At 30.1% G+C, this 23,315-nt stretch overlaps 1 protein-coding gene across 3 annotated transcripts in view; it reads right to left on the minus strand.

Annotated features, from left to right (window-relative positions):
- LOC107452476 (L-type amino acid transporter minidiscs) overlaps positions 1–23,315 on the minus strand; it is a 61,300-nt gene that overhangs the window by 4,127 nt on the left and 33,858 nt on the right. The window contains exons 1-8 of one of the 3 annotated variants that reach the window (XM_016068957.3): positions 19,615–20,324; positions 8,632–8,757; positions 7,086–7,185; positions 5,608–5,652; positions 5,399–5,522; positions 4,491–4,594; positions 3,758–3,854; positions 2,025–2,174 (exon numbers count right to left, since the gene is read on the minus strand). In XM_016068957.3, coding sequence (XP_015924443.1) covers positions 2,025–2,174; positions 3,758–3,854; positions 4,491–4,594; positions 5,399–5,522; positions 5,608–5,652; positions 7,086–7,185; positions 8,632–8,757; positions 19,615–20,092 — 1,224 coding nt within the window. In that variant the 5' untranslated portion in view covers positions 20,093–20,324. Of the gene's footprint in view, positions 1–2,024; positions 2,175–3,757; positions 3,855–4,490; positions 4,595–5,398; positions 5,523–5,607; positions 5,653–7,085; positions 7,186–8,631; positions 8,758–12,976; positions 13,994–19,614; positions 20,325–23,315 lie in introns of those variants that run through there. The other 2 variants (XM_016068956.3, XM_016068958.3) reach the window with 2 other exon arrangements.

Genomic DNA, 23,315 nt, shown 5'->3' on the forward strand with positions numbered 1-23,315 from the left:
GCTAAAAATTTTAAAAATCTGACAAAATTTTAAAAGTTCACGACAGTTACAATTTTTTTTAAAGAAACATTTTTTCTTTTTAAACGAAAACAACAGGTTGACTTGCAACTCGAATGCACATCCAAATGATTTTAGTTTAAGTTATGGAGTAAAAAGTAAGATATTTTTAAAGGGATAAAAAATGTTCACAAAAATCTTTCAGGTATAATTAATTTAATTCAAAGTAAGACTGATCAGTATTTGATTATAATTAACTGATCAATGATATTAATTTCAAAGTATGGTATTGAGTAATTCTAAATCAAAATGTTTTCAAAAGAATCAAAGCTTCCTCTTTGTATTAAAAGAAAGTTAATGCAGCCATCTCTGCTGTGTCAGAAAATTTAAACAGAGCGTTCTTTTTAATGTCCTATAACTCAAAAACTATTGCGTGAAACGATAATGGAATTGTGCACTTTCTAGATAAATGTTTAAAGAAAATTCTGATAACAAAATGTTATTGATGAAGTCATTAATTCTTGAGTTCCTTGATGTTGAAGAATAGAATGTTACGCATTATTCAGTTCAGCGAGAACTATTAACACAATTATTTAATTTAATTAATGATATATATATATATATATATTATTATTATATTATACGATACTTAAGTCTGGGTTTGAAAGGTGGTCGAGGAAGTAGTACAGCACATAATGTAGCATTGGGATAAGTTTTTTTTTATCTCACTACAGAGAGGGACATAATTTTAGTACTTCCACTACTTACTATGCTGAAATGTCCCGAATTCATATTTATGGTGGTTTGTGTGATTTAATCTAGAGGGTAGATTTTGAGTTATTACTAAAATTCAATACATAAAGAACGTTGACAATATCACGGACATCTCTTGAAACAAGTTAAAATTGAAATCAAAATACTTTTGTCCATACAAAGCCGCGGGTAACAGCTACAGGGTGAAAAATTTGGTTAATATACTGTTTAGAGCTAATTAAGGTCATAAGATTGGAGGTGGGGTTCAAGAGTTAGAATATTTAAATAAAGTGGTGCTGTGCTTTCGTCTTTATTACCATTAAAGTTTATGTGCAGTACAAAAAGTTTTTGAGAGGTGACCAAGTTGATCATCAAAGGTATCTACTTTATATAAACATAATTTTTTTTTAAAAATCTTTTTATTCAAAAAAAGATTAAAATAATGTAAAATTCAAAGTTTTTCAAGAATGTAGTTTTAAATAGTAATATACAAAATAAATAAATAAATAAATGAAAATAAAATATACTCAAAAAGAAAGAAATATTAGAAATTTAAGAATTAGAAATTTAAGGTGCAGAGAGCAAAATTGAAAATGTACCATCTTGAAGGACTTTTGATCTAATGATCGGATCTCCTCAATCTTAATGGTTCGACAGTGTAATCTCAAATACGCTGTTGAGTGAAGACGATATTTTAAATTCAAAATCAGACCCAAAAACATATTTTCTCTGAATAAACATACCTTTAATTTCGACAGATTCGGATTTTTGACCCCTAAAATAGCCACAATCTGAGAAATATGGCCCCAATAGTTTGGTCAGGAGAGCAAACCCAAAAGTTATATTTTGCATGGTATTATCTTTGGATAAAAGAATTTTATAATTGTGTGCAAAAATGTTTCAATTTGCTTAAAAAGTTCTCGGGATATGGTGAAATACGCAAAACTAAAATTAACATTAAGGAGTCCAAACTTTGAACCGTTCTCCTGACCAACCTGACCACGAAATATTGCGACCATATGTCTCAGATTGCGGCTACCTTCTATATTTTGGGGATCCGAAATCTGAATCCGTCTGAAAAAGGTATGTTCATTCAGAGAAAGTACGTTTAATACATCGTTAGCACTAATTAATTAGCAGATTTGTAGTCATCCGCTCGAATCATCAAGATTGAGTCCTTCCTAGAACGTGAAGATCTGATCATTAGATCAAAACTTATTCAGGTTGGTAAGTTTATTTTTTTTCACGCACTGTACAACAATCAAAAAACGAACCTTTATGGGTCTTTCAAGATCTGGCTGCTTATATCTGAGCCATACCATTCCTGATACTGACAGAGTGACAAAGAGAGCTTCGACAAATGCTGTGTAGTTTATTAAAACATAAACTTCAGTCGTTGATAGATAGGCTAAGCTCAAGATGCACTGAAAAAGGAACATGAAATTATTCAGTACATACTAGTAATTTCACCAAAGAAATCCTATTTTAGCTATTAAGGGTTAATTTTAGTTAAATTATTCTGGCTTGTTCATTTAGTCCGGTGAGAAAACACTGCAGATCAAAAAGTTAAATCTAACTGAGAATAAAAAGTGCTAACACTAGGAAGTGAAGTTTTGAAGTCATACGAGCGCAAATAATTAGCTTTTTCCTTTTTGATTCAGAATTTAAGTAGATTCTAGAGTCGTGAAGATGAAATCGGTTATACTGAGGCAGTTGAAAATAAAATGCGTATTCTAGGTAAATTGATCATAAGTGATCAAATTTAAATCTGGCATTGAGAAAGAGTGGAAAGATATCTCGGGGATGTGTGGAATCGAGTTTAGAAGCTAACTTAATTATTACACAGTGACTAGAATTTTGCAAGGAAAGTTTATATAGTGTCACTTGTCAAGCAACCTTTTTAATAGTAAAAAGGGTAAATTTCGTTCTAAGGTAGTGAAATCCTAGTGAACGGAAATAGAAAGAGGTAGAAATAAAAAAAAAACCGAGAAGAATAAAAAAAAATTACCGGGACAAAAAGTGTTGTTGTTGTTGTTAATTTACGTCGCACTAGAGCTGCACAATGGGCTATTGGCGACGGTCTGGGAAACATCCCGGAGGATGATCCGAAGACATGCCATCACAATTTTGATCCTCTGCGGAGGGGATGGCACACCCGCTTCGGTAGCCCGACGACCTGCGCGCGAAGTCGAGCACTTTACGGTAGCACAGTTTATCGAGGACCAATACCGCACACTCTCGGTCCCTACTCAGACTGATCCAAGTGGTCACCCACCCGCACACTGACCGTAGCCAGTGATGCTTGACTTCGGTGATCTGCTGGGAACCGTGTCTTAACGATCAGTCCACTGCGGGACGGGACAAAAAGTGAGTAACACCACTAAAATTGTGACTGTATGTGCATTAGTTAAAATATCACCTTTTGATAACATTGATAGTAAATGTTTTTCGAAAAAAACTTTTTCAATTTTGTCAAATGTATTAGTTAAAACAGATCTTTGAAAAAAATTGCAACTCTCATATTTTTACGGTGCGAAATTGTAAGAGGGATCTATATTAGTTACGAGCAATTACGGTGTGTTGTAAATTAGACAGACGGTTTTCAAAATTTTATAACTGGAAAACAGATAAGGTTGAAAATATATTTCTTGTAACAAAATCAAGTGACAAAGCATGACTTTTTCTCCCAGAATTCCTTGCTTTAGTTCAATAAATTTCCGATAAATGATGTCATAAATCCCTTCAACCTTTTCTTCCATGGGTCCTCCTATGTTGGACTGAATGATAATGAGATTGCTGATATTTTAGCCAAGATTGCCTTTGCTGATATTTTTGTCTGGAGAATTAAACCAAAATGAATACTTAATTGAAGTAAAGAATTCTAGGGCATCAAACTTTCTATGTTAGGACTACTTAGTGGAGTATTTCACATTAAAAATAATTTATTTGTTGTTCATTATTACAGTATTAAATTCAAAAGATTTCATATAAAAAATCATTTACTTACCAGAAACACTAAACTAGGAGCTGGAGTCAAATAGTTTAGGTTTATCATTGAAAGGAAAGAGGGTAAATGGCCTTCCCTAGCTCCAACAAAAAACAGTCTGCAAAATATATATTTAAAAAATGTATTCATTAATTTCAAAATATGGCAGCAACTTATTCAAAAATTATGATCCCGATTGTAAACATTAAGGAATGAAAAATATTTAAATTTTTTTATAGTTAATTCTTTTTACCTTTTAATTGAATAATAATTATTTTGAGTAATGCTTATTTCAACTTGTCGCAATTATTTCCGAAGATGAAATTAAAAAGTAAAAAGAGATTTTAAGATCCCAAACATTTAACTTTTCTGAGACCCGCTATCACTAATATTTAAAAAGTCAAAAATTAGATTTTGTTTATAATAGTTTTTAACTAAGTTCGATTTTGTGTCTAATTACGAAACTAAATAAATCTTATCTTAGAACGATTGTTTAAACAATGAAGATTGTATTTTAAGTAAGTCGAAATCTGGTAATTAGGTCAAAAATCACTTCTTTGTCAAGTGAAATTTGATAATCGTACATATTTAATAAACCTATTACTAAGAAAATAGATAACGTAAAAATATATGACTATTAAATTCTTTTCTGTGATTTATCATGCAAATTAATTTAGCTATATTTGATTGTTAGAATACATTTGAAGTGAGATTCAGCTGAAATTAACAGCAATTCATAAAGAAATTATTTTACCGGGCTGAGGCAAATATATTTCCATTCAATCCTCCAAATGTGGATAGAGCAACAGAAAATGGCATTATCCAGGACATGACGCCAAGAACTTTTTCTCCGAAAGTCTGTAAATAAAGAATTGCTTTATTCTTTTTTTTTTTTTTAAACAATTGCATTCAGATGCAGATTACATACAGTTAAATCTTATTCTTTAGTTAGATCTTAACTCGCAATTTTAATCTTTACTCATTATTTAAATCTAAACTCGTTATTTCAATCTTTACTCGTTATTCAAATCTAAACTCGTTATTTCAATCTTAACTGGCAATTTTAATCTTTACTGGTTATTTCAATCTTAAGTCGTTATTTCAATATTAACTCGCTATTTTAATTTTAACTCGCTATTTAAATTTTAACTCGTTAATTTTTTTGAATAGAAATGCCTTTTTTTAGCTTAATGCTGCAATTTGGGACTGATATTTAAATAATTATGATAAAAGAGCAATTTGTAAAAATTCTATAATTTTAAATTATCTTTGCTTATTATTATACGATTGTATACCTTCTAAGATTTGAGGCATTTGCAAAATATTTTTTCAGTAGTGGTGAGTTAAAACCTATATCTTTAAAACAAGAAGAACTTTTATAAATTTTTTTTATCAGGATTTAAGGAGATACTAAATTGTCAATCTTGCAATTTATGTATTCGTTTCAGTTTATATAGAGTGGCGGAAAAAATTCTTTTAATTTTATAAAATATTAATGTTTTACATTTGTTAACATTATGAAAAATATTTTCTAAAACTACGGAAATTTCGTAATAGTTAGAGGGTAAGTGACTGTTTTTTTTTTATTGCAATAAATTTTCTTTCCTAAATTTCGCTTCCACAACTCATTGAAAAATTGGAAAAAAACTTGTAATTTCGTACCACTGCCACAGCATTTGAGGAAAGAACTTCGTCTGGCGTGAGTACAGCAAAGTAAGCTACATTGGCTAATACATAAATGACTGTGACTAGAGGAAGAGAAATGTAGATGGCTCTAGGCAAATTCCTAATTTGGAAAACAATAAAACACTTATTAAATACAAGATTACAAATCATTTTTTTTTTCAAAATGAAAGATGAGTAAAACTTACTTGAAAGGATCTTTCAGTTCTTCGGTTACAAAATTAAGGAAATTCCTAAAAAAAAAAAATTAACATGAAAAAGTTCGTGTTTTTACAAATATTTATAGCACGACATTTATTTTAATAAGAATAATGGTAAAGAACAATAATACATTTTTTTAATCGATTTTTTTCACGTAAACTGTTAAAAAATTGCTTCTAAATGTGGGAAGAAATATTTTACACATATGGATTATAATTGGTACTCCGTATTGGGAGTAATTGTGCATAAAGTTAATAATTTTCTTATAATATATAAAAGCAAAAACAATCAGTGAACTTGCCTGAATAAGGATACTATGTATATTTATTTCGAATTGTATATAAAAATTTTTTGCTTAGTAACCTATCAAAATTAGATAAAAAAGGTACACGACTACAAAATATTCAGAATAAAGTACAGCAAAAAATATCCGTAAAATCAATTTTATTGTAAAATCTATTTTTACCGTAAAATTTTATGCCGTAATTTTCACTGTATTTATTTAATGACGCTGATTCATTGATTTTGCAATAAATACTTCTTTGAAAGTTAGGATATATCAGATTTTTTTGTTCCATAAACTTTTACAGTAAAAATTTTAATTTATTATTTCTATGAAAATAAATAAAAGTGCCACTTTCATTTATTTTCATAGAGTGCCGAAACTTTTTAACGCAATTTAATCAGGAATTTTTTACTGTGTACTTCTTAAGGACTTCTATGTGGCAAAAATGGGCACTCGCATAAATACTTATACCTATCACTAATTCAATTCTTGCAACTCGAGAGGAAGTGAAGTGATTAAGCCAAACCAAAGATAGTATAAGTTCTTTGGCCAAACCAAGTGATTTAAATCAAATTTAATTGGATACTCGAACCCCATTGGCTTCTGAATCGATAAATGCGGTTATTTACCTACGATGACGTCACTTGTAGGTATCCAGTTAAGTACTTGTGACCTTGATCATCATCTCACCTTTCATGGAACCAATAATATTTTAACTACGTACTCTGACTAAACTCAGTTAAACATACAGTTAAATATGAAAGTAAATACAACTAATTTGACGTTTAGGAACTATAAGGCTTTAACTAATTATGTTAATCATAAAATTTTGCATTATAAGGTCATATCATGTGATAATTTTATAAGAAAGAGATACGTTTAGTTTCACAACAGAGTATTATTATATTATTTATTAGAATAATATGAAAATTATACTAATAAATAGAATATGAAAATTATTTCAATAAATAAAAAATATTTATATATGATAAAAATATTGCTGGTAAAAGCTGTTATAACTTTTATTAGCTTCATGCTGATGATGCAAAAATATCTGGATCTTCTCTGTTCATTAATGATCATGTAATTTTTTCTTGTCCAATGAGAATGCTCGTCACTGTCAAATGACAGTTATCTTTAGATTATACGAAAAGAACTAAATAGAAAACAAATACTTACCATCCTGCATAGGAAAACAATCCTGAGTAAAATGAAAGAGCTATGTAACCAGGCTCAGTTCTTGTACCTTGGAATGCATTATCGAAGTTATGACTGCGTCCTTTAAGATGAAAACATAAAATTAAAGGACTAAACGGAACAAATACTTATTTTCAACATTTTCATGAGTGTGTGTGTGTTTTTTTTTAAATCTTCAAAGTGCATTATGGTTACTTCATTTTAATTTTTCTAAATATATTTATAAAATACATCAATTTATTAAAAAACTTAATAATACTATGTATTATTAAGTAACTCATAATAATACTATGTAACAATGAGTTTACATAATAATACTATGTAAACTCATAAATGAAAAAACAACCAAATAATTTTATGAACTAATTAGTGCAAGTAGCATTCCATTAAAATTCATTAATAATGACTTTTCTTGAAGCTAAAAAAATATTGTAAAGTTAGCGAAAACAATTGAAAATGCTAAAAACATATCTCATAGCTTCATTGCTTTAAGTTAAATGGTTCAAGAGCCCGATACGGATATGAAATTGGAGCTCAAATTGAAGGTTCTATATTACAAGCTTAATGATATATGGTGCTAGAGAATTTATCTGACATAATAACAAATATGAGGAAAAATTTCCAAGAACATTTATTCTGTTTTGTTATATTTAAGAGGTTATGAAACATATAGTTTCATTTTAAATATGTACATATTTAAAATTAAACTATAATATTTATCTCATTTTACTTTTATAAGTAGGATATTTTTCATCGTTCTTATTTTATTAGTATTTTATTAGTTATTAGAAATGCAGAGTTTAAAAAATTTCGAGGACAAACACAATATTTCAAGTGTATAATATTCTTTTAATTATTATATTCGTTTTTATTCTATTAATATCATAGTAGTTAAAAAAGAAAAATAATTAAAAATATTCCCATTACAACATTCCTTCTATTTAATTATATTTAACAGGTTATGAAAGGGAATACCTATTTGAAGTGAAACTATAATATTTATCTTAGTTTACTTTTAGAAGTAGAATATTTTTTATCGTTCTTATTTTACTGGTATAACAGTAAAGAAAAAAAGTTAAAAAAATTCCAGATATATTTATTCCAGTGATCATTCTTATTTTATTGGTATCTCAGTTGACAGAAAAGAAAGAAAAAGTGTTAAAAAAATTCCAGACATATTTATTCCATTTGAATATAATTAAGAGATTATATAACACCTATTTAAAGTTAAACTATAATATTATCTTAGCTTACTTTTATCGGTATTTCTCTTTATTTGTAATGTTCTCAGTATCTTGTTTATTAATAATAAATAAAGAGTTGAAGAAAAATTCCAGTCATATTTTTTACGTTTCATTAATGTTAAGAGAATATCAGAGAGAACCCACAAAATATGAATTATTTTATGCATCGAAGCAGGCTCATTAAAACTCAGTGCAATTATGTGATACAATTGAGTTTGAAAACACAATTAAAATCAGTACAATAATTTTAATGAAAAACGAATACAGTTATTAAATTACATTACCCATGCACATATGATATGCTCCGGCAATGATGATGATGATTAAAGCTGCAACTTTAGCGAAGGTGAACACATCTTGAACGCGAGTAGCCCACTCCACGTTTCGACAATTTATATAAGTTAATAAACCTGAAAATAATACTGTCCATTAATTTTTATGAATTGTAAAAAAGTAATAATAAATCATGGAAGTTATAATTTTTTTAATGGTATCGTATTGTTTTTTTAAAGTAATTTTATGTAAATAGTATATTTATGGAAATAAACGTTTGACAACATGAGGAAGCTTCATTCGTAAATAAAGATTATAAGCATAATAAAACATGTTTAAATCATCTGGGTTTACAAACAAAAAATTTTCTCGCATGAGTTCAAATTAAAAAAAAAAAAATGGCTGAGTTTTTAAAACAACAACTTTTAAACATTTTCAAAATCATATTGAAAGAAAAAAAAGGTTATTAACCACAGGTACAATTTTTAAAAAACCATTTTCTTCATTCCAAATACACAGTGATCTATATTTCAATAAATTTTTTTTAAAATTTTTGTTGTAAAATTATTTATATACTACATTACTTTATATACATATATATTTAATTTAATTGTCAATTAATAATATATTAATAGAAGAAATAAATACAGTTATATAAATTTGTAAAAACTAAGTTCATCTAGTTTTAAGCGTTTACAACTTTATTATTTTGAAAATTTTTTATATCTTGATAATCACAAGATATAGACAAGATGAGACTTTTACTTCTTGATAATTACCATGTTTATATCAACTTGCCTTCGTGTATGTCTGCTCGGGTGGAATTTTGTAATCGATTTTAAACTAACTTACCGACAAGCTACAGACTTCGAATTTGGCGCATAGTTCAGAATTGGATGACAATGCATGAAAATGAAGAGAAAAAAGACATACAAAGTAAAATAAAATTAAAATTAAAGAAAAATTAATATTTTCGCGATTGTCTTTTGTTGTCGATTTGATTATTTCAAATTAGTGTCACATGTCAGTTAAGTTTTGTGTACTGTGAGTGAAAAAAATGACATTTTGGAAGTAAGTACAAAAAATAAAATAAAAATAATATTTTTAAAAACAATGTTTTTGTAGTGGAGAATAATAATTAAAAAACAAAAATTTGAAAAACGAAAAACGTGGGGCGCATGAAATACATAACAGTACATATACACATACAAACACACATTACTTACTCGTACACATGCACAATCACATCAAGATACAATTACACATATTCTCGTGAGCACACATACTGTTACTGTAATGTATTTCATGCGCCCCACGTTTTTAAATTTTTTTTTGGCAATTTAATTGGCAATTAATAATATATTAATAGAAAAAATAAATACAGTTATATAAATTTGTAAAAACTAAGTTCAACTAGCTTTAACCGTTTTCAACTTTAATTCTTTGAAAAACTTTTACTTCTTGATAATCACAAGAGTAATTTATAAAAAGTGCATTCATTTGCTAATTTATGCAATAAAATATTATAAATGTCTTATGTGTTAATACAAAATCAGAACTTCTTTTTAAAATATACTCGCATGGGCAAGAATAACATGACATAACATGTTACGAAAAATTTGAATACTTAAATTTTTATTCAAATTTCAGATTTATTAAAGACTAGCTGAATACCCATTTTCGTAAATGAAAGAATAAATTATCAACACTAAGAAATCCGGCTCTAAACTGTATCAAAACATTTAGTAAAGCTAAAATAATTTAAATTTTATTCTTTTCTTAATTTTTGTTGTCCTTCAGATTGATTGTTAGATTAAACAAAACACGTTTTAAAAGTTCAACTTATCAAAATTAAGATTAATTATACTCATTATAATTAAGCATGATGTTATTGCTTGCGATCTACTTACTCATGATAATTGAAATTTATCTTAATCAATCATTTTATTCCCTTAATTTTGCTTTTTAGTTCATGGGTTATTTTTTCAAATTTTAATTAAAAACGAATTATTTCGTTTTACAGAGACGCTTTTCAAAAGCGTAACTATAAACAAAATAAACGTGGTTTTAGATAATTTATAAAAATTTTAATTGGGTACTTGTGCACTTCAAGAAAAAGACCTCCCCACATGTGACCTCTATGACGTCAGCGATAGCTAATCTTTATCAGCAAAATGGCGTATTAAATTTAGGCTAAATTTCTTTGCATTAATTAGAATGTTAATTAATGATACGCTAATTAATCACAGAGCTGTATAACACATCGAATTAGTTGAAATACAATTCTCTCTCGCCTACTTCTTTTACTTGACTTAGATTTATTATTTGTTTATGCATTTTATTTAAACTGTGATATACTTTTGTTTTCTGTACCTGGCAACTTCGATGCATAATTAGTTTGTTCATGTTCCACATGGATTCGTACCTGTCCTTGTGTTAAGTCTCTGTGTAAATATGTAGTAAAGGAATTGAAATCGTTGCGAAAGATTATAGAATGTGTCATTTAAGAGAATTGATATTTGACTGTCTTGGCTTACTTAAAATAGAATGGGAAGAACAGTTGCTAACTTAAACAAATTCCACGTTTTAACAACCAATCAGGATCGAGGTACCCACACTACGTCACTTGCAGGTATGCCATTCTGTGACATTATTCCACATTGGTTATGCTATGATTGCATAACATCAAAAATGAATAATTGAATAACGCGCAATAGATTTTCAGGGAATTTCTGTTTTCTCTCAAACTGAATTGTAAATCACTAAATATCATTGATGCCAATTATTAATATCTAACTAACTGAAACTCGACTATTTAACTTCTTGTAATTTTTAATATTTTTAAAGATTTAAAAAACGGAATCATCTGCAATTAAATTTATAACAATGCATAATGTTAAACAAATGAGAAGAAATAATTTTTCAAGCATCCCCACTACGCGTTCTAAAAGTATTTTTTAAACGAGTTATAGGATTGAGGGTTAAAATTCCTCCTTTTATGATTTTCAAATGAAAGCTGGTCTTCATTGTACTCTAAATTGTAATTTTTTTTGACAATCACTAAAAAATTATCATACCTATTCATACTTTTTGGTACATCCATTTCACAATTATATTAATTTTTTGTATTCCTATTCGGTTGATACATAATTGTCGCACTGATCAGAATTAATTTCAGTCGGTGTGTTGGGTTTGGACTTCTCATATCACAGTTTCCAGTGCTGGTAAAAGCTAGGTCTTTGATTGGACTTCACTTTCTCCAATCGTGAGTTAGTGATTTGGAATCATTCTAATGTAATGTTCCCGGTGGTTTCTAAGCCAGAAAAGTCAGCGCACCGTTAGACGGTTGCGGAGAGTGGTGCACAGGGCGGGTGATTACCACTACTTACCTGACCTCTGGTCTAAATTATGGTATAGTAGAGCAAGCACGTGCCAGTATTATCTTTGGCTATTTATTAAGATAAAATTCGAGACAGTCGTGAATAAAGTATGACGTTAAAAACCAAAGTTATAATTTACGTCATTGTAAGTAATTTTATTTGGGCAATCAGTAAAAAGTATGTCTGAACAGTATATTTATTTGAAGGTGAATCATTTGTGGGTTTAAGAATTATAAGTCATTTTTAAGCATTCTAAACAAAAGAATAAAAAATGGATTTTTTGACATCGAAGTTAGACATTAATGTTACAAATTTGCATATTTTTTTCGGATATATCTGCTCATAGCTGAAAAGATTCGTAGAAGCAAGTCCTAACGGGACATTTTTGAAATATTTGAGGCTTCACGTTCATCTTGTTTTAGTTTTATTATCTGTACAACATAAATTTATTTTACTAAGTTATCAAGTTTCGATGTTCTTATGGGATAAAGATACAAACTGAAAGAATGTTATTGTTTTTTCGAAATGTATGAAAGTGCCAACTGAAAGTTTATAAACAAGAAATAAAAACAAGGTATAATTACATTAATCTTTAAACTGTCAACGAATAACTCTGGAGAGCCTCTCTGTTGGCAAATTTGAAAGTCCAAACGCTATGACTTGATTATTTCAAATTAACGATAAGGATGAAATATATTGCCAATTAAAGTTTTATGAGGAAGAAATAAAAAAATGGCTAAATCTTCATTTCCTTCAGCCAATGTGCCAACTTTAAAAGTTGATTTATTTGAATTAACATTCACAGCTCTTCAACTTACGTTGATAAATATGGAGAAAATTATTTCAGTGAATGGTTTTAGATTTTTTTCCCTAATATATTTTATATTGAAATGATTTAACTACAAGCAAATTTTAATGTTATAAAAATAAAATACTTTTGCGATGTATTTTACATTTGTATAAATTTAATACTTACACAAAACTGATCCTGCAATCAGTCTGATTGCTAAAGGCGGTATATTGCAGCCAGGAAAAAATGGTGCTAGAACATAATTTGCAAAAGTAATGGCAGATATTGCCTTACCTGCAGGTCCTGTCACTACAACTCCTACCCATATATACATGAAGGGTATTAATTCGCCGTACATGGTATTTAAATACGTAAAATCACCACCAGATTTTGAAAAAGTTGTTCCAAGTTCTATGTAACTTAGAGCCTGAAGCATGCAAATGAAACCACTGACTACCCATATCACTAAACTCATTCCAACAGACCCAGTTTGCAACAAAATTCCTTTCGGCAGTAGAAAAATACCAGTTCCAATTATACTACCAACAGTCATCATTACACCATTCCAGAGTCCGATATGTCTTTTTAATGCAACATTGTTAAGTGGTATCTCATCCTCCGAACTTGATAACACAGACTTCAATTCAATCAAAGGTGATTTTTCTTCCATTTTTCGCATTTCGCCTTAAACTCGATGTTCAGGGAAAAATTCGCCTCAAAGTTTCAATTTTAAATTTCGCATCTATATACAGACATCAAGCTTGCAAGATTTTGGGGGCCTATATGAACATGATCAAAATCAAAAGAATAACTTTCAATTTTTGCATTTGTTGTCGTTGCTGAAATGGAATTACTTTTCAAATATTAAAAAAATTAGGTCGAAAACGCTTTTCATGTTCGCATACCTGTGGCTTTTCAACATATTGACAATGTGAGCCATTTTCATAATAGCTGTAGAGAGCCCTGGCTAAAGGTGGACAAAACTTATTCTTTAAATCACTTTCACAAACTTGCAACAGCTATAAAAATAACTGTTACACAGCATATTATTCGTTAAAAAGCGTTATTTCGTGGGACGACAGAGCCTTTGTAGAAGAATGTCGAAAATTCTAGAGGTACACTGCAACTGTCACTATAATCACGTTTCAAATATGAATGCGAATTCAAGAAAACGTTGCAAAAAGGGAGAAAAAAAAGAGAGAGAGAGAAAAAAAAAAAGAAAATATACCATATCTCTCATGAAATCTGCAGTCAGGATTTTTTGTTGTTGTGGCTGAAGCTATAACTGATTAACAAAGCAATTTTTTCCTGTATACGAGACATAGAAAGCTGAATACACACAATGGAGTGTTATTCATTCCACGATTGCATAAATGCATAGTTTTTAAAATGATAGATACAGGGTGATTTATTTCTTTTTTCTCTTCGCGCTCACTTACGAATTCGGTGTCCTCTCATTCTATGTAAGTTTTTATTTGGGTACTTCTTAATGTATTCTGCGTTTTCTTAATTCCGCCGTAACTAAGTTTTTGTATCGAAAAAAATGTTTTTGTTGGCTGTAGTGTTACTTTTTTTTTGTTGTCCATGTTTTAAAGGGGGGACCTGAATATTTCATAAATTCGAAAAATTTTTTATTGCATTTTTCGAATCTTTGTACCCTTTCTAATGTCTGTCTGAAACGATTTCTTGGTACCTAACTTCGATTGGAAGTTATACCGGAAAATAGAGAGTCGTCGCTAAGTAGGTAGAAAGGCCCGTTCGGCCGGATTAGGAGGGGCGACATTCTTTTTGTGTCTCATCCATTCTGTTGACTGTATATGGAAACTTATTGTAGGTATTTCATTTATCGACCATTATATATATGAAATTAAACGTTTTCCCCTACCATAAGTCAAAACTTTAAACGCGTTTATCTCAAAACGCTGTTTTTTGACCTGGCCTAACGTTTTTCTCATGATCTATACAACGAAATAAGCTGTTCTTTATTTTAAATTACATAAAAATATATTATTTAGAAAGTAGGATAGGATTTTTCTGATATTTTTATATTTCGATTTTATATTAGTATTTTAATGAATATTTTCTTAATGAAAAACTTAACTTTTTTTTAAAGCTGCCGCCCTTTCGGTAATATTGCGAACATCAAAAAACCGCTAAGCTACTTTTTAGATAATGTCTTTATGTTTCAGAAAATCTAAGCAAAATCATTTTCCTACGTTTCAGAACTTCTAAATCCATGAGGCCAGTGAGGTGCTACTTTTTGATGACCAGCCACACACACACGGAGCTGCCACCAACTTATTTTTTATTATTTCGTAAAAGAAATTTTTTTAAAATAGACTTAAATTGTAGCTAAATAACATAAAAAAACAAGGAGTCTCTGCACTAATACACATAAGGGCGATCTTTGTGCTGAAATACAAAGTAAGGTAAAACAACGTCACGTTGCACTTCATCAGTGCAACAGCACTGATGAAGGTTGCCCTTTGAGCATCCGAAACAGCTGTCTGCATTTCATATATTTTTTGTGCTCTTAAACGTTGTTTTACCTTACTTTGAAACTCTGCATTGTCTCTATTACTTAAAAAAAAATTCAAGAAAAACGTTAATATTTTAACATCTCAGGGTGGGGTCCCATTTTAAGACAACTCGATCTACTATAAGATATTCAAAAGAAATAAAGTTTGAGTTTTTTTTTTTTTTTTTTTAGTTGAGAGACATGAATAATTTGAAACAGTGTTACTCGTTAAGAAACATTCAGTCTCAAAAAAATTAAAAAATGTAATTTATATCCAGATTGTTATGAAACGAGGAACTGTTGATCCCTGATGAAAAAATAGCCAACAAAAACATAACCTAAAAAAAGATGTAAAATTTTTATCTATATAATCCAACAGTATATCTTTAAACATCTATTCGTATAATATGACAGTACACCATTAATCATTCATCCGTATAATCCAACAGTATATTCCTAAACATCTATTCGTATAATTTGACAGTATATCCCTAAGCATCTATTCGAATAATCCGACAGTATCTTTTTAAATATCTACTCGTATAGTTATAATCCGATACAATTATACGAGAAGATATTTAAATTAATATAGCAGCATACGTTTAAATAATTATTCCTGTAATCTGACAGTATCTCTTTAAATATCTATCCATACAAACTGAGAGTATTTATTTCAATTCAATCCGACAGAATCTAAAAACGTTGCTCTGAAGTTTAAGTTGAAATTCGGCAAATAAGGGAAAAACACTTGTTAAATTAAGCACAAAAGCGCAAAATAAATTTTCATAAATTTGTAAGCACAAAATAAATTTTCAAAAACATTTGATTACTTTTTCTTATTCAGATTCGTAGACACGACAATTCTTTAAATTTTTCTCAGATTTCATGCATGTATATACAACGATAAATGTAATTTGTATGAATTATGCCTGTTAATATGAAAAACATTATTTTGAGAAACGCAAACACTTGTTTCATTTATATTTATGTTAACTAAACAAGTTGTACCATTCTCATTTATTTGAATTTCAACTTATACCCTTAGATCAATGCTTTATTTATACGTGTATAAAGTCAAATTACGTATATATGATGCTTTTAAGAAATTATATTTGTTTTTTTTCTTGAATTGTTTTGCAAACATTTTACAATGACTACTTGCGTAAAAGTTCACATGCTTACACAAAACTAATGCCGCTATCATTCGAACTGCCAGAGATGGTATAATACAGTTGGGAAAAATCGGTTCTAGAACATAATTTGCAAAAGTCATGGCAGATATCGCCCGGTTCGCTGGCATTAGCACTACAAGGTTAACCCATATATACATGAAAGGTATTAATTTGCTATACATATTTTTTAAATACGTATAATCACATCCAGATTTATCAAAAGTCGTTCCAAGTTCTACGTAACTCATAGCTTGGAGCACACAAATTAAACCAGTGACTACCCATACCACTAAACTCATTCCGATAGACCCTGTTTACAATAAAATTGCTATCGGCACCAGAAAAATACCGGTTCCAATCGTATTGCCGATAGTTAATGTTATGCCATTCCAGAGTCCAATATGCTTCTTCATTGCGAAATTTTTCAGTGAAACGTCATCACCAGAGTTTAGCAATAAAGGTTCTAACTCGATCAATGATGCTTCTTCCATTTACGGTAATATCATTGATTTCTTTAAACGATTACTTTGAATAATTATCGTACAAAATGGATTAGTTTTACTAATAAGTAATTGCTTTCTTAACGCAGCTCTAGAAAATATATCCTAGCGATGAGTCTTAGTTGAAAAAATGAAGGAAATAAAGATGAAAATAATAGTAAAAATTAGCATTTTGAAACGCACATCTTCCACGTATATTCTATTCAAAATGATCTCGCGTCATTCACGAATCAAAGGTTGCAAAGTCAACTCTATTATATCTATTGCATTCGTCAGATAAAAATAAACCACGAGTGGTTACTAGCTGAATAAATACAAAACGTTTCGTTTTGATGTAAGAATCCTTTTCCATACTCGCATAGAAGACTAAAAGATTTATTTTGCACTCGTTTTATTTTTATTACGGATATTTATTTACTAAGAAAATTTTAATCTAAATGAATTCGGCTAAATGAATGATCCTTATCAACGCCTGCCGACATTTTGCGATACAACAATCGAATTGGAAAAGTAACCAAGCGTTTTCTTATTAGCTCATAACTTTTTAGGCTTATTGCAGTGAAGTGCACATATTAAAGACTGTAGGCTTATTAAAGACCTACAGATGATTTTTCTATCAGCCTGATATATTTCAGGAAATTTATAATTATACCAGAGTAGAAGTTTTGTTATAAATAGCCTCGTAAGAGGTTTAGTACAAAAGTCGAAGAAAATTCAGTCTGTAATTCTTAGTTTATTTTTTTATTAGCATAAAAACATATAAGCTGATTACGCTAATTCTGAAAAATATCAAGAAAATAATAAAATGCTGAAAAGTTTTCCTTCTTAGCCGCATTAGAAAATGTCCGAAACATTTGCAAATACCTGGATTTTTCAACTAGCTTATAAATAGGGTTCACACCAACAATAGAAATTTAATCGGACAATACAAACTTGAGAAAAAAATATCGAACTACAATTGCTTGATTTATGTTATGGTACACATGAAAAGTTATTAATTGTCATCTACTACATCCTAAAACCACTTAGGTTCATTATCCTATGATGATTAAAGATTAGAATTCGTTAAAAAATTAGTGAAAAGAAAGAACTAAAATAATATTAAAAAATAGATTCTACACACAAATTAAAATGCTGAGACCGAATAGTAGTAGTAGTTAATTTACGTAGCACTAGAGCTGCACAATGGGCTATTGGCGACGGTCTGGGAAACATCCCTGAGGATGATCCGAAGACATAGCAATTTTGATCCTCTGCAGAGGGTATGGCACTCCTGCTTCGGTAGCCCGACGACCTGCACGTGAAGTCGGGCACTTGACGGCAGAGCAATTTAACGACGACCAATACCGCACACCCTCGGTCCCTACGCAGTCTAATCCAAGTGGTCACCCACCCGCACACTGACCGCAGTCAGTGATGCTTGACTTCGGTGATCTGCTGGGAACCGTGTCTTAACGATCAGTCCACTGCGGGACTGAGACCGAATAAATAAATGAGAAAGCAAAAACTAAAAAAAAATATTATGTAAAAAATTATCTAAAAATTCTAAATAAAGTGAATTTCAAAAGATCAAAAAATTATGTTTTATTGATGAACAATTACAACTCCATTATAGGCAGAAATACCAGAGTTTGTGGTGCCACATAACAGAAATATGTATATACACTGTAATTGTTATCCTCATATACATCCATCAACGACATAATAAGAGTTTGAAAATAACAGTTATTCCATTTGAAAAATTTCAAAACTAAAACCTAATCTACACGTTGGTAATATTTTTTAAATGCATGGATTTTTCGATGCAAAAAAAAAGAAAAAAATTATTTTTCGTTATTATTTTGTTATTTCCAAACATATTTCTATGCGACAATATTGTCGCATATGCATTTGATTTTAGCGATATTCGTAGAACATCAAATTGGACACTTTTATCCGAAAATAACATTGGTATTAAATCAACCGGAATCAGTGCAGTAAAATTTGAATAGCTGCATATCTATTCATTTTTTGTTTATTTACTAACAACACATATTTTAATGTACATTAGAATTAATTTAATGGCTTCATTGCAGAAACATTTCGCTTAAAAAACAAGCACATTTTTAATAATACATTCACATTAATTATTTTAATCGGTAGTTATTTTTTCGGTTTTATGCAATGTTTTGTGCGTTAACTAAAGTTTTCTAATTGAAAATGTGTTTCGCTTACCCCAACATCAAAACTGGGGGCAACTATTCACCAAAATTTTTTGTCATTGTAGAGCGCGTAGATTTAGAATCGAATCTACAAGATAATATATATTTTTATGAAATAGTACATCAAAAGAATTTTTTATGTGACGCCGTTAGGAAAAACTACATAAAATTTTTACATTTGTTATCAATTACTTTTACTTACATAATTTGTACTCATCTCCGGCACAGTTTTACTGCTAATTTTGTTTCTTAATTGATCAATCCATTGATAGCTTATCTAAGTTAACAAATTCTATAACACTGAGAAAATCCGCAAGTTGTTTAGGAAAGTAATGTAAACAAATAAAATCTAAGAAAATTAATGAATTCGGCAACTCTGAGAAAATCCTCTGTTAATTTTGAGAAGTAATGAAACAAATAAGGTACTACTTACATAAAACTAATGCTGCAATGAGTCTGATAGCTGACGGCGGTATAGAGCAATATGGAAAAAAAGGTACCAGCATGTAGTTTGCAAATGCGAGAGATGCAATAGCGTTTCCAACTGGTCCAATAATTAGAATGAAGACCCAAAGGTACAAAAAGGCTAGTAAATCACCAAAACACATCTGCATATAGGTGAAATCACTTCCTGACTTAGGGAATGTTGTTCCCAGTTCAATGTAACACAAAGCACCCATCACTGACAAAATACCTGTTAAACTCCAAACTAACAGTGACATTCCTACAGATCCTGATGTCAAAAGAACTCCTTTAGGAGATACAAAAATACCCGTTCCTATAATTGCTCCTGTTATTAATGTAATACCATTAATAAGTCCAATTCTTTTCTTGAAAGATATACGGTTAAAAGATTTTTCCAAGACGTACGATGGAGTCAAAAGCAAACTGGTTTCGGACAAAGGAGCCATTTTTTCGGAAAAACTTCTAATCCTAATTAAATTTTTTTTAGCTTTCTTTTACCCGAGAAACAGTGATTTAGAACACAAGTTTAATGTCCATAAAGTTTTCCGCATAATTTCATTCTGGAAAATACTTTTACTGTCAGAAATTTGGCCACACTGTTACGTTTCAGTTAATGTAAACACCCAACTACGTTTGCTACGTTTTTCTTAAGGATGAGTTAAGATGGCAGTTCGCCACAAGATTTGAACTTCAAGAGTTCATCGAAGTTTTCTTTTTACATAAGAAATCCTTTGTCAGCATAATCTGATAGAGGGATGAGTCTTCGGATGCGTCCGGATAAAACTAGATTTGTTTCCAATTTGATTAGCAAAAGAAAAATATCTCTTCGATAACAAAACCACGTGCAGAATTTAAATAAGCTGAAGATGACTTATTACGACCGATAGTATAACGATGCATAGTATAACGATTGATAGTACAACGACACATAGTATAATGGGGAAATTAGACGACTGAATACATTCAAGCCATCAAGGGTCGTAGTAGGTGATGAGTAGGACATATGTCCGCTTTCATTTCAGTGTATTAGTCTATACTCGAATTTTTTATTAAAGAAATATATAAAATTTAAAATGTTGGTTCTTTGGAATTATTCTACTAATTTCTATCACATTTCGGTTTTTTGGTAGAAAATTTTTTATATATTTGTTTTTGAAATTTTGAGCATTGAATCTTTTTATTTTATTTTATTAGCAGCGCTGAACAGCCGACCCAGCTCTGAGTTTATATTCAACAACGTAGCCTAGCAATTTTGAACACATCCCAGAAGACAAGGAACTTCTGGATCTAGCATTGGGACAAACTAGCGTTTGAGGAGCACTTTTGATGGAACTAACATTTGCGTTACATGGACAGAAAAACCACGAAAACCTCCCACGGTTAGCCCGATGGCAAAGGGATTCCAACCCATGATCCGTCTACCACTGAGGATATTTTACATCAGCACTGTGGTCTTTGCATGCCGGGAGCCAAATTCGCATTAACCAGCCACCGCTGGATTCGAACCTGGGTCCCCGCATTCGGAAGCAGAGGCTCTATCCTTACATCCACCAAGGCAAATATTCAATACTTTATATTTTATAACAGTCTTTGAACAGCCGACAAATTTTTTTTTGAGTTTGCATCTATCAATGTTCTACTCCGTAGCCTTGTAATTTTGAACCTAATCCAGAAGACAAGGGAGCCCCTGGATCAAGTATTGGGAAAAATTTGACTTCGCAGAGCACTTTTTTTTATTTAAGGAAGCCACTCTTGCGTTACAAGCAGAGGCAAGCCACGAAAACGTTTCACCGTTAGTCTGACGGACAGGGGGATAACCCATGATTAGTATACCACTGAGAATATTTTTCGTCGGCACTGTTGTCGATACAAGCCAGGTGAGGAATTCATATAGGCCAGTCATTGCTGGGATTCGAGCCCCGGTCACCTCATTGGAGGGATAGTGATCTATCCATTGAGATCCCACTGCTCGAACATGAAATATTTTATTTTATCCCCATCGTTGAACAGTCGACTCAGTTTTGAGTTGACAACTACCAATGTGAAATTCCGTATCCTTGTAATTTTGAATCCAATCCAGAAGATATGGGAACTGTCTTATCAAGTATTGGGAGAAATTCGTCTTCATGGAGGACTTTTAGAGGGAACTAACCAGCATTTACGTTACATAGAAACGAAAACCACGAAAACCTCTACGGTTAGACTGACAACAAAGATAAGAAAGAGAAAAAAAAAACGAAGAATTTCTCCATACGAGAAAATTCACATTTATAACACGAAGTTTAATTCTTAGAAACATCGCATTTTTATTCAAATAAAGAAGAATAGTTAAGGGATTAGGCATGGAGGATAAAATTTCTAAATAAAATTCTTTAGCATTGTTAATTACACACTGTGGGAATATGAAAAAGAATGGGATTCAAGACAATTGATAGCATAGTTTCGTTATCATCTTATTTACTTAACTTAATTTGTGTAATCGGCATTGGAGCATCCACTAGGGACCTATTGCTTCATACTAACCAATGAATGATAAATAAAATGTTTTTAACAACATCTGCTTGAAAAATAAATACTATGCGTGTAAAGAATTGGATTAATGAGAATTAGGAGGATTTAATTTCTTTTAATATTTTAGGCTTAAAATGGATATGTTTTAGAAAGTTCACCATCCAGAAAGTTTAAAAGAGGAATATAATTATCTTTTTTAACATATGAGTTTACAAGAACAAAGTCTTATATGTAGTTAATATAAAAACAAGATTAGAGGAAGATTTTAGAAAACCATAATCTCAAGTTTTTTTTTAATATTTTCCTTTGAAAACTTTGTGGACAAAATTGCTTATGTTTTTATTTGAATGATAAATTAATCCTTTAACGCAAAAAAATTAAAATTATTTTATGTTTAAAAAAATAATATTTGGAGGGTAAATTATTTTTTGGAAGTATGAAAAAATCCTGTTCTTTCCAGTTTGGTGGGATAAAATAAGACATGCACAGAAATAACGGAGAAAACTTTTTTTATTGAAATATGTTTTATAGAAACAAATTAATACTATTTATGAACCTCATAAACTAAGAAAATAATGGTCTAAAAATTAAGAAATTAAAAATATGTTCTTAAGTTTATCATTAAGAAATATAAACATGCTTGTAATGCATCGTTTAATTTATCACAAATTAAATTATTTGATCAGATCTTAGAATGGAAATTTCGAATGAAACATTAATCATGTTTCTCTGCAATACAGGCTACATGCACCTATAGTTTTCTATGGGATACCTGCTAGTGACGTAGTGCGGATATCTCGATCTTGATTGGTTGTTAAAACGTGACCTTTGTTTCCGTTAGTAACTGTCCTTTCCACTCTATTTCGAGTAGGCCAAGCTCGTAAACTATCAATTCTCTTAGGTGACACATTCTATATTCATTCACAAAGATTTAAATTCTTTCACTATATATTTCTTAACACAAAGACAGGCATGAAGCCATGTAGAACATAAACTAATTATGCATCGAGGTTGCCAAGTACACAAAATATAAAAAATATATCATGGTTAAAATAAAACACATAAACAAATAATAAATCTAAGTTAAGAAGAAGGCGTAAACGAGGAAGAATTATATTTCAATAAATTTAAATGTGCGATACGGTGCTGTATATTATT

This window comes from Parasteatoda tepidariorum, chromosome 6, assembly GCF_043381705.1.
Source record: "Parasteatoda tepidariorum isolate YZ-2023 chromosome 6, CAS_Ptep_4.0, whole genome shotgun sequence".
Classification (NCBI taxonomy): domain Eukaryota; kingdom Metazoa; phylum Arthropoda; class Arachnida; order Araneae; family Theridiidae; genus Parasteatoda; species Parasteatoda tepidariorum.